Raw genomic sequence first — 14,495 nt, forward strand, 5'->3', positions numbered from 1 at the left:
ATATGATGATTTGCTGCTAAGTAAACATCAAACACTGAAAACAGTTATGTGCTATTTTTGTAAAAAGCATAATGGCTTTTTTGGGATAAATAGAAAGTTAAAAAGAATAGAATTTATTCGAAATATATATACATATTTTTTTGTAACAATATAAATATCTTAACTGTCACTTTTGATCAATGTAATGCATCCTTGCTGAATAAAAACTATTCCTTTCTTTGCAAGAAAAACATTCCCAAATGTTTGAACAGTAGTGTATATAGCATATATCAACCCAATCTCACGGCTATTCGTAATTTTTCACGAGGTGGCTTATTCGTTCTAATACGTACGACTACACTCGTACAAATTCATTCGATTTTTGCCAAATCGTATGTATTTTACGATTTTCACAATTCGTATGAATTTGTACGCAGGACCTACACCTAACCCCGCCCCTAAACCTAACCGTCACTTGGGTTTAGACAAATCGTATAAAATCGTACGAGTGAGGTTTTACAAATTCGTAAGAATAAGCCACCTTGTAAAACGCATACGAATTGGTCGTGAGATAGCGTTGCATATATATATATATATATATATTTATATATATATATATATATATATATATATATATATATATATATATATGAAGAGTTCAGATGCAAAAGCCTCTAAATGCCATCTGAAATTTTCATCTAAAATTAGGATTTTTATCAAGTTTCTATACTTATGTTCAGTTATTTCACTTTAATAGCCTGGAAAAGGACCTGCACATTGCCACTAAAGTAAAATGCCTCAACCTATGCATTAGGAGCTTAATAAAAATCCTAATTTTAGATGAAAATTTCAGATGGCATTTAGAGGCTTTTGCATCTGAACTCTTCATATATATATCCCACTAAAATAAATCTGAAAATAAAAACACTCTTAGTTTAAGGAAAACTTAATATTGTAAGTACATCCTTCAAGACGCCTGACCCCCCTCTCCTCAGTAATTCAGGTAGAACACACTCAGTCAGTCAGAGGTAGAACTCTATGAAAATGCTTGCATATTACCATAGAAAAGCACAATGATTGCATGGCCCCATCTTTCTTTCAGATGTAGTCATCCACTGTAACTGGATATGCAGCTGGTGGTTGGGCAATTGCATGCACTGAGGTTCAAGGTCTTCAGATGGGTGAAGAGATCCTGTTGATTGCGGTCCATGTCTCCTCCTGTTGGCAGTACGAAGTACTATTGGTCGAATGAGCGCTGCAGTCTCGTTATAGGGAGATACTTGTGATTTTTGACTCCCTCAACCGGTGATATTTATGAACTGCTACTAAGACGTCTGCGTAAGAGAGAGGCAGGTTTTGTGCCTGTGTCCTCCTGATCGCTCTCACAGTCTCTCTGATTGAAAAAAACCCACCAGAACAAGTAAAGAAACATTGCATTATTTATAACAATTAAGCACATTTGCCCTGTAGGCTACTTCTCATTACACTAATGAGAAAAAAATATTTGCTACAATTAACACGCTTTTAAAATTGTATTTTTCATGAGATTCTTACCAGTTCTTGTTGCTCCGGGATGCGGGGTTTACACAGTAATTGCAGTCGACAAAACCGATTACATGCTGAAACCATGTTAAAGGACATCTGTGTGGTTAGAAAATCAGCTAGTTAGTTCATTTTTAATAAATATCACAGCCTACCTGTGCAAAATATTTGTCACAATCCAGACGAGGAGAGCAAGAAAAATGCATCATGACAGAGTAACACAATGACTCAGTGTTTCTACTGAACAGCAGGTGTCTCTCTTTTACTCATAGGTCTGTTCGTTTAGAGAAGGGAGTCATCTAAGCCAGCTAAGGTAGTGTTAGCAGCCTGTTCAGACACTTAAGGGAACATTTTAGTCATTTCTGTTGCTTTTTGTAGAGCCCCTGGTCACTCACAACTAACATCTATGTGAACTTTCCCTTTAAGAGACACGCTACCACTCGCATCACAGCGAATGAAATGCATGCATCATCAAATTATATAAAAACAGATGTTGATACAATATATTGTACTGTATATCAGTATTGAAACTGATATGACTGATTGGCTCATATGACAAATAAAAGCTAAACTAGATGTTCATTAAAACTTCAGGAGGGACAGAGAATGACTGAGAGAGACAAAAAGACATGACACACAGTTTGTGACAGAAAAAGTTGGTCTGTGAGTATCGACACAGTAATCTACACACTCCAGCCAATAGTGAGTTTCTCTGACCATGTTAACAAAACCCACAGCAGTGACACGAACACCAACCTTCCATTTCCTCCTCGCGTTGAACTTCTTAAAGTTCTTCATGTTGATGGAGGAGCGGTTCCTCTTGGCAATTTGAGTTCTATTGAGAGGCTGAAATAGAAATGGATGCGGAAAACAGTTACTGAAATGATCCTAAAGGGAAGGTAAAATGAATCAGAAAATATAATATGAGGAAGCGGGCAAGTTTATGCATTTCACCTTAATCCAGGGGTGAATGAGACACTCTTCTGCTGTCATCCTTTCACTAAATACAAATGCACAAAAGCAGAATAAAAATATTTAGCAACTTAAAATATTACGATTAGACAGTTAAAGATTAAATTATTCCATTATTTAAATAAAATAAATATGATTCTTGTCACCTCTGGTCTTTAACTAGCAGTTTCTGGATGAAGTCTTTGGCCATGTTGCTGGTTTGGCTGAAGTGGTGAGGCTCAAACTCGTACTTCAGTGCCACAATGTTCCTCAGGGTCTCTTCGTCCGTCTCACCTTGGAACGGTGACAGGCCGCTCAAACTGATGGCATAAATACACATATTTATGTAGTAAAAATGTATTATGGCAAGCAGAGTTTCCATCAAAATACAACAGTTTCTACGGGTATTATCTCTGAAATATCTCTCTACAATAATCTGGGATGATAGAAAATATGTTAACAATTAAAAAATATGCACACCAAGATCAACTGCTTTATCCCTGCATTAAGATAAAGGCTATTTCTAGTCACTCTGTTGTTTATGTACTCTGTGTCTGGTGGACTTCATTTCTGACATCACTCATCTCAACCCACAGGACCTGACCTATAAACTTAAAAAAGCACATTGCTTGTCAAAGGGAGGCTTTATTTCAGAGGTAATTTATGTCCCAGTTAAAATCTGAATATTTGGAACAGCACTTTGGTTTGCAGACTCATTCTTAAAGGGTTTGACCGCCAGGAGTGTTATAGTATGATTAACAATGGAAGATTACTTACAAAATGTAGGTAATGACACCAATGCTCCTGAAAAACATCAAAGAACATGATTAATCATCATTAATTGACTCTTAAAACCAATGTATAGAGTTCTAAGACATTTAACATGCAATTTTTAATATCATATGAGTATAAACTATAATTCTAAGGTCTACATTGATATAGAACCTTTATTTATTTAATATATTACTCCATCCAAAGTGAATTTTCACATTTTATCAGTGTTCTCTGGAAATCAAACCCATGACCTCGGCTTCGTTTGTGCCGTGCTGTACTAGCCGGGCTTCAGGAACAAATGAGATGTAAACCGAACGAGCGTTATGCTAACATTATGCTAACTAGACTTGAGTTGCTTTCTTTGGCGCGGCAGATGATAGCTACTGCACTATGTCAAAAGCCAAAATAGTTTGCCTTCTGACAATGTTCCGCACATGACATCCATTTTCAGATGCATATTATGAAGTACAAATGCATATACATGCTGAGACAAATGCACTTTAACGAGCACCTGGGGATGCTGAAAGAAGACAAATCAAGTCTGAGCATGACCGAAAACTCCCTTAAGCACTCTAACACTATATTTCCATGTATGTATGAGTGTTTGTGTTGCTAATTTAATCAGGTAAGACTTACCACATATCTGCTGCTGTACCGAGAGGCTCGAAGTTGATAATCTCAGGGGCTGAAACAGATGGAGAGACACAAATGCTTAATGCAAGTGAAAATTAAAATCTCTAACTCTTTGTTGGCTCTCATAAATTCTTCAGGATTTTATCAGCAATTTTATTGCATTAATCAAACATTTCAAGGAGCTTTGGCCGGACAGTAGCTGACTAACAAACAAACTAGGCATGAAGGCATCTCCTGTTAATCTCTAGTTGTTTTGTAATTGAAAACAATTCATAGGAATAGTTTAACAAAAAAACTAAATCTTTCATCACTTATTCACCCTCATGACTTTTGAACACAAACTGCTTACACAAGGTTAGAGAGTACACAAGGATATTAAAATTTTTCTTTGAAGTGGACAAACCTGTTCAAATGAAAATGCATTTGAAATAACAAAGTGGCGGTGATAGTTTCATTACTGAGGATTTCGGCAGCTAAAACTGGTACAGCCATACATACGCCTGAGTGTTACTAAGATCATCATATGTGCTTAGAAAAACACTTAACCTCTAGTTTTTCACAAAGGATGTCCTCATGATAAGTAAAGTGCTAGTCACTTTGAACAAAGGGGTCTGCTAAATAGCATACTGCTTCTGTCTCATGTAGAAATAATACTTGGTTTGTACTGTACCAATAATCACAGTTTTCTATGTACAATTACATTTATTCAGCATTTATAGGAAATAAAATATTTTTTTTATTATTATGTAAAGACTTTATCTCACAACAACTACTAACATTATTATTTTATATTAATTATTATCATTTACTATTATATTATTAAACTATGTATTTATCTAATACAATATTTCTAATTTATTATTTAATATTTATATTATGCATTAAGACTATTTACATCTGAAAAAATCTAGTAAGATTATTATTATTGGTATTATTATTAGTATTATTATTTAATAATATATTTACATTTATTTATTTAATACATTAGTTTTTGTTTATAATTCATATTTATTTAAATTATGTATATTTTTACTGTTCAAATAATTCAACTATTTGTTATTGTGTCCAAAATCAGAATTAAAACTAATTCTGTTTTGCATTTCAGTATTTAAAGTATCCCTATTGTAATTGGTTGTTAGAAAATAATGCTGGTCTCTCTCTAGACTAGTGAAGTTCACAGTTTCAGGCCACACGGACAAAATATGTGTGCATCTGCATTCTGTAAGAGCTCAGATGAGTGTAGCAGGCCAACCAGTGTGTGTCTGTGTGTGTGTGTGTCTGTCACATTTCAGTATTTTTCCTTTAGGTTACTCAGTGATGTATGACTCAAAGACATTTCTGCTGTACATCAGCAGTGACATCACTTATTTGATCTAACAATAGTTATTTCTGTTCCTGTCCACTCAATTTTCCGCTGAACTTAAAGAGCTCTGCCATGTCATCTGAACTCAGTCTCCATGGAGACCGCTAGAAATAAAAATTGTGCATATTGCTAAAGGTAGGAACATAATGCATGCAGAGACTAAAGCTTGAGTAGATTCAAACACACACTGGAGCAGATGCAAACTCAACATGTGCACACGCTTCATGGATCTAATATAATGTTACACATCAGATTTTTTTCCCCAACGGTTCCCCAAATGTTCACTAAAGACATAACAGTTTATGTTTGCATGAATACTTAAAGACTGTAATTCTGTGTACTGTATATTTACTGTATATTTATACTGTATATGACACAATCGGAGGTGTCTTTGTGTGCACGCTTCAGTTGACATTTGCGAAAACCTCAAAATCGACATATTTCACTTTTGCCTGTAGCTCGTAAAATTAGCCCATGTGCATTATGACTCAGCACGAGTCACACAGTCACAAAACTATATGAAATACATGCTGTTCTTTTGAACTTTTTACTCATCATAGAATCCTGAAAAAAATCTGTCACAGTTTACACAAAAAAAAATATAGAGCAGCACAACTGTTTCTGACATTGTTAATAAGAATAAAATAAAATAAAATCTTGAGCAGCAAATAAACATATTATAATGATTTCTAAAGGAACATGTGACACTAAAGAGTAATTTTGCTGAAAATTCAGTTCGGCCATCACAGGAATAATATCCTTTTATTTATTATATTCTAATATATTTAAATAGAAATACTTTAAATTGCAATAACATTTCACAATATTACAGATTTTACTGTATTTTGGATAAAATAAATGTAGCCTTAGTTAAAAAAAAATAAAAAAATTCTTCTTAAATTCCGACCTCAACAGTAGTGCATATCTCATGCTTGTGGTATTGGACAAGCATTCAGGTCTGCACAGCGTAGGTTTATGGCCTTTTCACTTGAACCCAAACCACATAGACTGAACCACTCACCGATATACTGAGGGGTTCCACCTAAACTCTTATACTCTTCTCCTGGAGTAAAGCGATAAGCCATGCCGAAATCAATGATCTTGATGTCTGGATGGGGAGCGTGTTTGTCAGACAACATGATATTTTCCGGCTGAAGAACAAGAAGGAAGAAAAGAACATTTCTTTTGCCATATGCACAAGAAAGTTACTGTTTTTTGTAAATTATACGTTTAGTTTATAAGGTTGTACATTTTTTAAACTTGTGTTGAAATTCATCGAACCCAAACCAAGTGCTTTTTAAAATATAGTGGATTTAGGGCATTTCCACAAAGTGAACACAATCAAGATATTTGTCCTTTTTTCTGAATAAATACTGTTGTGTTCGGAGTGTGAAATTCATTTTGGTCAGAGGTGACAGCTTGGCTGAGAAAGGTACACCCAAAGGTCTGCTTCCTCACTGAAATCTTTATAGGAAGTGACATGCTTGCTACACAGAGTTAAAATTAACTTTCGAAGGTCATTTGAAACTGTTCATGTGGTTAATTGGTTTGTAGTTCTGACTTATTTAGATGGAGGCTAGCAGAAAGATGGGCTGCCTTCCTACCTTCAGGTCGAAATGGGCAATATTTTTTTGGTGCATGTAGCGGACACCTTCCAGAATCTGCTTCATGAACTCAATGGCTTCCGTCTCTGTGAGGTTCTCTTTCTCAGCGATGAAATCAAAGAGCTCGCCACCCTTTATGCTAGATAAGATCAACAAGAAAGAAGAATGAACCATAGATCAAAGAACAAAGAAATACTATTATTCTCATGTAATGCAAACATTTTTATTATTATTAAATACAGTATTTAAATTGTAAATTGCAACTGTAATTTAGTTTAATTTTCAGTTAAACTTTCCTTTTTTTTTGCATTATGATGATTTGAATTCGTGGGAGACGTGGTTAATTTTCATGAAATAAAGGTTCGTTAAAAAAGAGGCCCTAAAATATATATTTTATTCATGTAAAATATATTTTAGATTTTTTTACTTTTTATTTTTAGGTGATATTAAATCTTAACTTTCTGTTGTTTTCTACATACAATCTTCCTCCTCTCTCTATCTATCACCTTCATTCAGGTGTGTTTCCTCCCAGTGTTTTTTTTTTTTTTTAATCTCAAAAAAACAAACACATACTTACAGCTCAACGATGAGAACCACCTCTGACCTGCTCTCGAAAACATCTCTGAGAGCCATGATGTTTTGATGCTGAAGGCTCTGTAGGACCTCCACCTCCTTCTCCACATTCTTCCTCTCCAGGCCTAACCTGCTTCCTGCGCCTTTCTTCAGCTTCAGGAATTTCCCCGCCCACAGAACACCAGTGGCCCGTTCCCGCACCTCACACACCTGTCCAAAGTGACCACTACAACGACAAAAGACAGAATAAATAGAGATAAGTGTTAAAATAAGACCTAGGTATTACTAATATTTAGTATATATGGCATTGTAAATTATTTAAATTTTTTCTTTTTTTCTCAATTTATTTTAGATTTTTTTATCTTGATCATTTGTATTTATTTTTGATTACATAATCCATAATCAATTACAATTTAAAATATATATTTAAATAAGATAAAAGTTTTATTTTATATACAAGTTTTACATTGCAATAATTTCACATTTTTTATTGTATTTTTTAATCGGATTAGCTTTAAAAACTTTAAAAACTTTAAAAACTCTTACCGATGCAAGATTTTTAAAGGTTATGCAAACATCAAAATATTAATTTTCATAAAAATAATATAATATATATAAAAAAGTATGATAATTTTCATATACATTGGCATTTAAATAGCATTTTAGAGGCACTTAAAGTAATATCTTGGTATTAACATGGCAACATTTTACAACATTTATATTTTGAAAATGTTGCCATGTTAATACCAAGATATTATCTGCTTTTCTTCCAGGATTGTTCACTGAACCAAAAGTTCAAAAGAACAATATTTATTTGAATGACATTTTTTATTGAAACAATGTTTTACTTTGTAATTAATGGATCCATGCTAAATAAAAGCATACATTTCTTAAAATCTTAATTACTTTTGAACTTTTGAACAGTAGTACATGGTACCATCATCTGATCAATTGTTTTTTCTCCAGGAAAGATAATAAAAGAGAAATTAAATAGATGTGCATATCTTTACCTTCCCAAAACGCTTCCAATCTCATAAAGATCTTCAACATTATCCAGCTTGAAGACAGCCATGCTGCTGATTCTCTCTTTGTCTCTTCGATGTCCTCTGTCCGTAAATGTTCAAAGGAAAGCTATGGGCTACTGTATAGAGCTCATACTGGGGTAAGTATTAGGTCCACACCTAAAAACCACAGGAAGTTGTTAGTGGCCTATTTCAGTTGAACAGAACTCCAAACAAACAGAAAGCATTTCTATAAGAATTTAACTAAACTTGCACAATCATTTATTAAGTAAGCATTTTATGACTTTAACTGCTCTGGCAGCCTTTAAAGGTGTGACAGTACAACCACACTAGCTGGGAACAGAAAGATATAAACAGAAGAGATATAAGGAAATAATTTACGAGACCCCAGAGGGTCTGATAAGCCAGAATTACACACATGAGAAAAAATGTTAGACTAAATGCTTTAGCAATTCGAACATACGTAAACAAGACAGTCCTAAAACTTCAGCCAAGTGTGGACAAACCAATATGCCACAATGTGTTGCACAGAGCATGAACACAGTGCTGCCAAGACCTCAGTTACACTTCCATGATTACGTATATTAATGCATCATTAAATAATGAGCCAATTCCCCACACTGAGTTGTGGTGTAATTGGATTTCAGTGGCTAACACGATTTGTCACCAGGGGAGGAAGAAATGAGACATTGAATGAGGAGGTGTTGCGAGGAGAAAGATTATTTGTGGAGTGACAAAACAAACAAGGTCTTGTTTTAGCATGTCTATCCATCTGCCTGTCTACCAATATAATCGATCATTTACCCATTTCAGAGGAGAACATTTGAGCTATAAGTATAAATGGTGTGATACTGGAGGTGGATTATTTCACATTACACTCCAATTGATGTAAATAATGTAAAAGTGCTGTGAATGTGACTCTCTCTCAAAGACTGCTGAGAGAAGCAAGAATATTATTCTTTATTATATATATAACAATCCAACAGTGCCCTAGCAACCAGATGGAAAACCCTGGCAATCACCTAGCAATGTCCTAGCAATCAGCCATAAATGCCCTAGAAAACACACAGTACATTCTAGCAACCACCCAGAATACCCTAGCAACAATATAACCACACCAGAAAGAGCCTGTCTAGCATTGTGGCTGTTAGTTTCACACAGAAACAAACCAAACACATTTTCTTTTTAGAAAAAGTACTTAAAAGTACTTAAAGTATTTGATCAAAGTCTAACAGTGTCTGGAGCACCCAGTCAGCCAATCAGAGCTCAGTGCTTAGAAGCTGAAAGAGCAAAACACAAGCAAGAGAGTGTCTTTGGAAAGAAAAAGTTATTTTACATAACACACATCTAGAAGACAAGCGCTATACACAGATGCAAACACACTACACATCTCATGTTCTTAAATCCATCTGCATTACTCTGTGATGATAAAGGCAACAGTCTATATTTCTGTGTGCCAAACTGAAGTTTACAGAACAAGTGGACATTGAAAGTGCACATCAGCTGTGTTTAGAGGAAACAGAATAGTTTTTCCAAAATATTACACCACCCATCTCACTTCAGCTTCCTACAGTAAAATACCAGGAAAAAAGCCAAAGAGCAGAACAATAGCCTTCATTGCACAACACAAAACTCCCCTTTCGCTTCATTGGAGCAACACTCACTCGGCTGTGTCAAATTACTCACTCATATCCAGTAAAACTGTGCTCAAAAATTAGTCTCAGCTTGTGTTGTCATTTTTCCATCATTAATGCATTTTGCAACATTTTAACATAAAAGGTATATACACTATAAGGATAGAGCTTATCTTCCATCACATTATGATAGCTACTTTATTTTGTAAACACAGCTGAGTTACGCCTGCATGTTCAAGTGAGTGGATTCTGAGATTTGAGCTTTCATTCCCTTCTATTCAAGATCAAAGAAAGAACTTGAAGAGCAATTCCAAAGTCTGAATTCTGCCTGCTGTATCTAAGATCACATCTGCAACCATAAAATGCCCAAAATAATGACCACATCCTTGATTTTGGTCTTAGAGCTACAAATATTTGTATGACATTATTTATTCTAGTTCAAGCTTCCAGGAAACCCACCACAAGCAAATATAACTTTGAACCCAAAATAACTTTAAGTTAGGATGATTTAGTCATGTTAAAATACAGTTTTGACTTGTGTGAAAGCAGTTAACTTGCTAGATGTTATGATATGAATCACACAGGTTACCTGACATTTTATCTTGCAAGCGGACAAAATTATGCAATCAGTAATGCCTTTCAGCTAAATCCATGCGCTGCAAACCAAATCCTGACAAAAGAAACATGCATTTCTTTCTTTTTTTTTTTAAACCCTAAATCCAGAAGAAATATCAGGTGTAATTATAGAATTGTAGAAGTTGTGGCCTATTGGTTAGAGAGTTTGTGGGTTCGAATCTCCGGCCGGCAATAGGCATCGAACCCCCAACTGCTCCCTGGGCGCCGCAGCATAAATGGCTGCCCACTGCTCCGGGTGTGTGTTCTCTGCTCTGTGTGTGTGCACTTCGGATGGGTTAAATGCAGAGCACCAATTCTGAGTATGGGTCACCATACTTGGCTGATTGTCACGTCACTTTGTGGTTTGTTAGCCAGACCCTTGTAGTAAGTTAGATCTAGGTAATAATCACTTATATTTCACTACCTATAACCTAATTATGCAACAGTCTGTATTACTTGGTTATTTTATTTTAAACAACGTAATAAAGTCATTGGCAGTTTTGAAACTCACACAGGGTTTTTTACATTCAAGCAGTCTTGACAAATCTTGAAACATAATGTCAATGGAAGAAAAATAACGTTTAAACTGCAGTTTTTGTTTTTGGTTATGACAATGACAGAAAATCCCGCATGCGATGAAACGAAATCATATAATTATGTGATATACCCAAATCAAACATCTCCCATCGGATCTGCGCAGGACACGTCAACGAGACCTGCGTGTGGAAACTTGTTGCCGTTTCATTCCCGCGCGTCGTGTCTGTACCAGATTCCACTGCGAGTGTTTCGTAGCTACGCACATAGGAAGCCCCAAAGCGTCACGATCGCGATGCAACGCTGTCCATTCCCTTGTATTAGTAACTTATATTAGTAACATGCACTGCGACAAATGTTCAAGTTTTATTATCACGTATCTCCCTGCTTTCAAATAGAAGAGCCTGTTCAGTGTCAAATCCTCTGTAACCTGAAGAATCGGTTCAATTATGGGACGTACCTGGCATAGATCAGTCAAGAAGCCGTTTCGTGTCTGTCTGACGGACAGTATTTCCTCCGTAGATCCTCTGGCTGCTAGTACAGAAATGAGGAAACGCTCATGTTGACCATGTCAGTGCAGTGCATGTGGCAAGCCGATTTAACACTACGCCTCTACACCCAGCTACACCAGTGCTATTCAAACCGGTTCTACAAGCACCCCTAGCACCTCACATTTTGTTTGTCTCACTAGGCTATATCTGACACACCCATTTCAGGTCTTGCAGTCTCCAGCCGATGAGTGAATAGGGTGTGATAGATGAGGGTGACGCAGAAACTGAGCATGGGGGTGCTCGCAGGACTGGTTTGAAAACCACAGACCTACACTAACACTTTTTGTAACTTCTTAAAATTCCTTGTAAGCAATCCATCCTACCAAAACAACTAGACTACTATATAACTATTCCAATCATATGTGGAACTCAGATACCAGCTAATAACATTTGTGTCACAGCATTATGTATTTTGATTGCAGCTGGCACTTATTCAAATTAAACTAGTAACTATACATTAGGTAGTAGCTATTCTTTAATAGAGCAGTTGGGAAAGATATGTGTCTAGAAGGTACCAGTATGCTACTCAATAAAACGAAATAGATGATGGTAAATATTTCGTTATAACTAAATAATAATTTGTAGTAATTAATACTAGTTAAAACTGGAATGGCTATCAGAAATTGAAATAGTCATACTAGTTGCACAAGAATATCTGAACCACAGTGCTTCCATTTAAAGGGGTCTTATAATGTGATTTCCATTTTCCCTTTCTCTTTGGAGTGTTACAAGCTCTTGGTGCATAAAGAAGATCTGTAAAGTTGCATACTTAAGTGTAGAATCCAACGAGAGACCCTGCATCTCAGTGTTCATACTATCCATATCAAATAGTATGTGGCATTAGAAGTGTTCCGCAAAGCATAGTATGCTTAAAAGAGTTTGGCAAAAGTTCCCGGATGGTCTATTATTTCAGGTTGATTTTTGAAGTGTGGATCTGTGCACACTCTAAAGGCTAAAATTGCCCACAATCCATTGCGCTTTGGCGAAGGATTCAGTCCAGAACTACAAACACAAATAAAATGCATTAGAAAAACTACAAATGTGGCGGATGCGCACGATCGACGGTTAGGTAGAGAGATTTACAAATTACTAATTACTATTTACTAATAATCAACATTTAACCTGGTAAAAAAGATTTATTGTTATCCATGTTATCCGTATTTATTTAAATCAGTGGTTAAGTTGTAACATAACATAACATAACATAACATAACATAACATAACATAACACAACATAACATAACTACTGATAAGTATTAACATAAATAAGTAGTAAATAAACTGTGATAATAAATAAATGGAGATGTGGAAGCACCTTGTTGGTATCTTATGAGTGTATCTGTTAAAATAGCCTATTAAAGAGACCAGATACAGGCTGTTCCTACAACAGGTCCCCAGCATGGGAGGTTAAAGAAGGTTAAAGTCACTTGTGCGTTCTTTGAAATCGGGGAGTGAGGTTTACCTGTACCGCACATACACACTGGCCTCCGTTATATATGCCTAAAGTGAGGTCACCGTGATTTTGCCAAGTAAGACATGTTCCTGGATCAACATCTTTTGATGATCCTGGATCAACATTATTGTCCAAAAATATAGACTTAACCCAATCCCTACCCCTAAACCTAACAATACCCATAATTTATTCCTAAAATCAGTTGTAAATGATAGCTGATTAACAAGGGTGTAGAAGCACCTAACCCTGATTGTAAGCCTAAAACAGATATTTCCTGAAAAATTATATCTCTGTTCTGATTGGTTGATTGGAATGTTGTTCCAGGATCAACAAGGATGTTGATCCAGGAATGTGTTGTACTTGGTGAAATCAGACTCACCGCCTACAGTGAGAGAAATATCAGCGATATGAAATGCCTTAAAAAAAAAAAAATGACATACTTAAACTGAATTATTTCATTTTATGAATGCTAGATTATGGAAATTTAGACACTTTTGGTGAATTAAAAGCAAGCAGTAATGTAACTGAAATTATAAAACAACTTTACAGAAGCTTAAATTTATTGTAAAAAAAATAAAAAAATAAATAATAATATAATAAAGTAAAATTAAATAATAAGTAGTTAACTCAAGCAAAAATTTTCCACTGCATCAGTGTTGCCAGTTAAGATGTTCTACTGATTTTTTTTCTGCTCCTCTTCTTTACGTCACTTCCTGCCGTACATCATGAGGCAGAAAGTGTTTAAATTAGTCCAACATGACATGTTGTCCAATCTTATTTTTCATTGATGTCATTTTTATTTTAGTCAAAAATTATTTTAATCAGTTCGATGATCGAGCAGTACAAGAATTTTGTTAACTGTCATTATTTTGCTTAATATTTTTGTGTAGGAGTGCACAATGGTCACAAAACTTCAAAAAAAAAAACTTTCCTTTCCTGGCGCACCCCAGTCATTTTGTACCCTGGGCAACTGTTTATGTCGCCTTTGCCACGGACCAGCGCCTCTTCTGTAGCACAAAGGCTTTCTCTATAAAGTGGGGCAGTTCCAACTATGCAAGGACAGTCTGGCACTTCTGACTCACAGCCTGTATGTATGTTTTTATAAAGCAAGGTTTGAACAGTGTAGAGTAGGCCTGCTGTCGTTTCTCCGATCACAAATGCAGACATGGTTTTATGTTTACGCAGTGCGATACGCAACACAACACGTAAAAACACAGTGTAAGTCATTATAATCAGTAATTATTTTCCCTGGATGCAACAAATGCCT

General features: G+C 35.5%; 1 protein-coding gene across 1 annotated transcript; it reads right to left on the minus strand.

The window, feature by feature from the left end:
- Nucleotides 1–694: 694 nt before the first annotated feature.
- LOC113062357 (death-associated protein kinase 2-like) lies at nucleotides 695–11,897 on the minus strand. Its single transcript, XM_026232168.1, has 12 exons — nucleotides 11,685–11,897; nucleotides 8,430–8,600; nucleotides 7,424–7,645; nucleotides 6,847–6,985; nucleotides 6,264–6,393; nucleotides 3,883–3,931; nucleotides 3,250–3,276; nucleotides 2,640–2,792; nucleotides 2,476–2,521; nucleotides 2,278–2,367; nucleotides 1,534–1,620; nucleotides 695–1,372 (listed from the first exon to the last, which is right to left on the minus strand). The coding sequence occupies exons 2-12, from the start codon at nucleotides 8,489–8,491 to the stop codon at nucleotides 1,292–1,294; spliced, it is 1,086 nt and encodes a 361-aa protein (XP_026087953.1). The 5' UTR covers nucleotides 8,492–8,600; nucleotides 11,685–11,897; the 3' UTR covers nucleotides 695–1,291.
- Nucleotides 11,898–14,495: the final 2,598 nt, after the last annotated feature.

Source organism: Carassius auratus, chromosome 44, assembly GCF_003368295.1.
Source record: "Carassius auratus strain Wakin chromosome 44, ASM336829v1, whole genome shotgun sequence".
Lineage (NCBI taxonomy): Eukaryota > Metazoa > Chordata > Actinopteri > Cypriniformes > Cyprinidae > Carassius > Carassius auratus.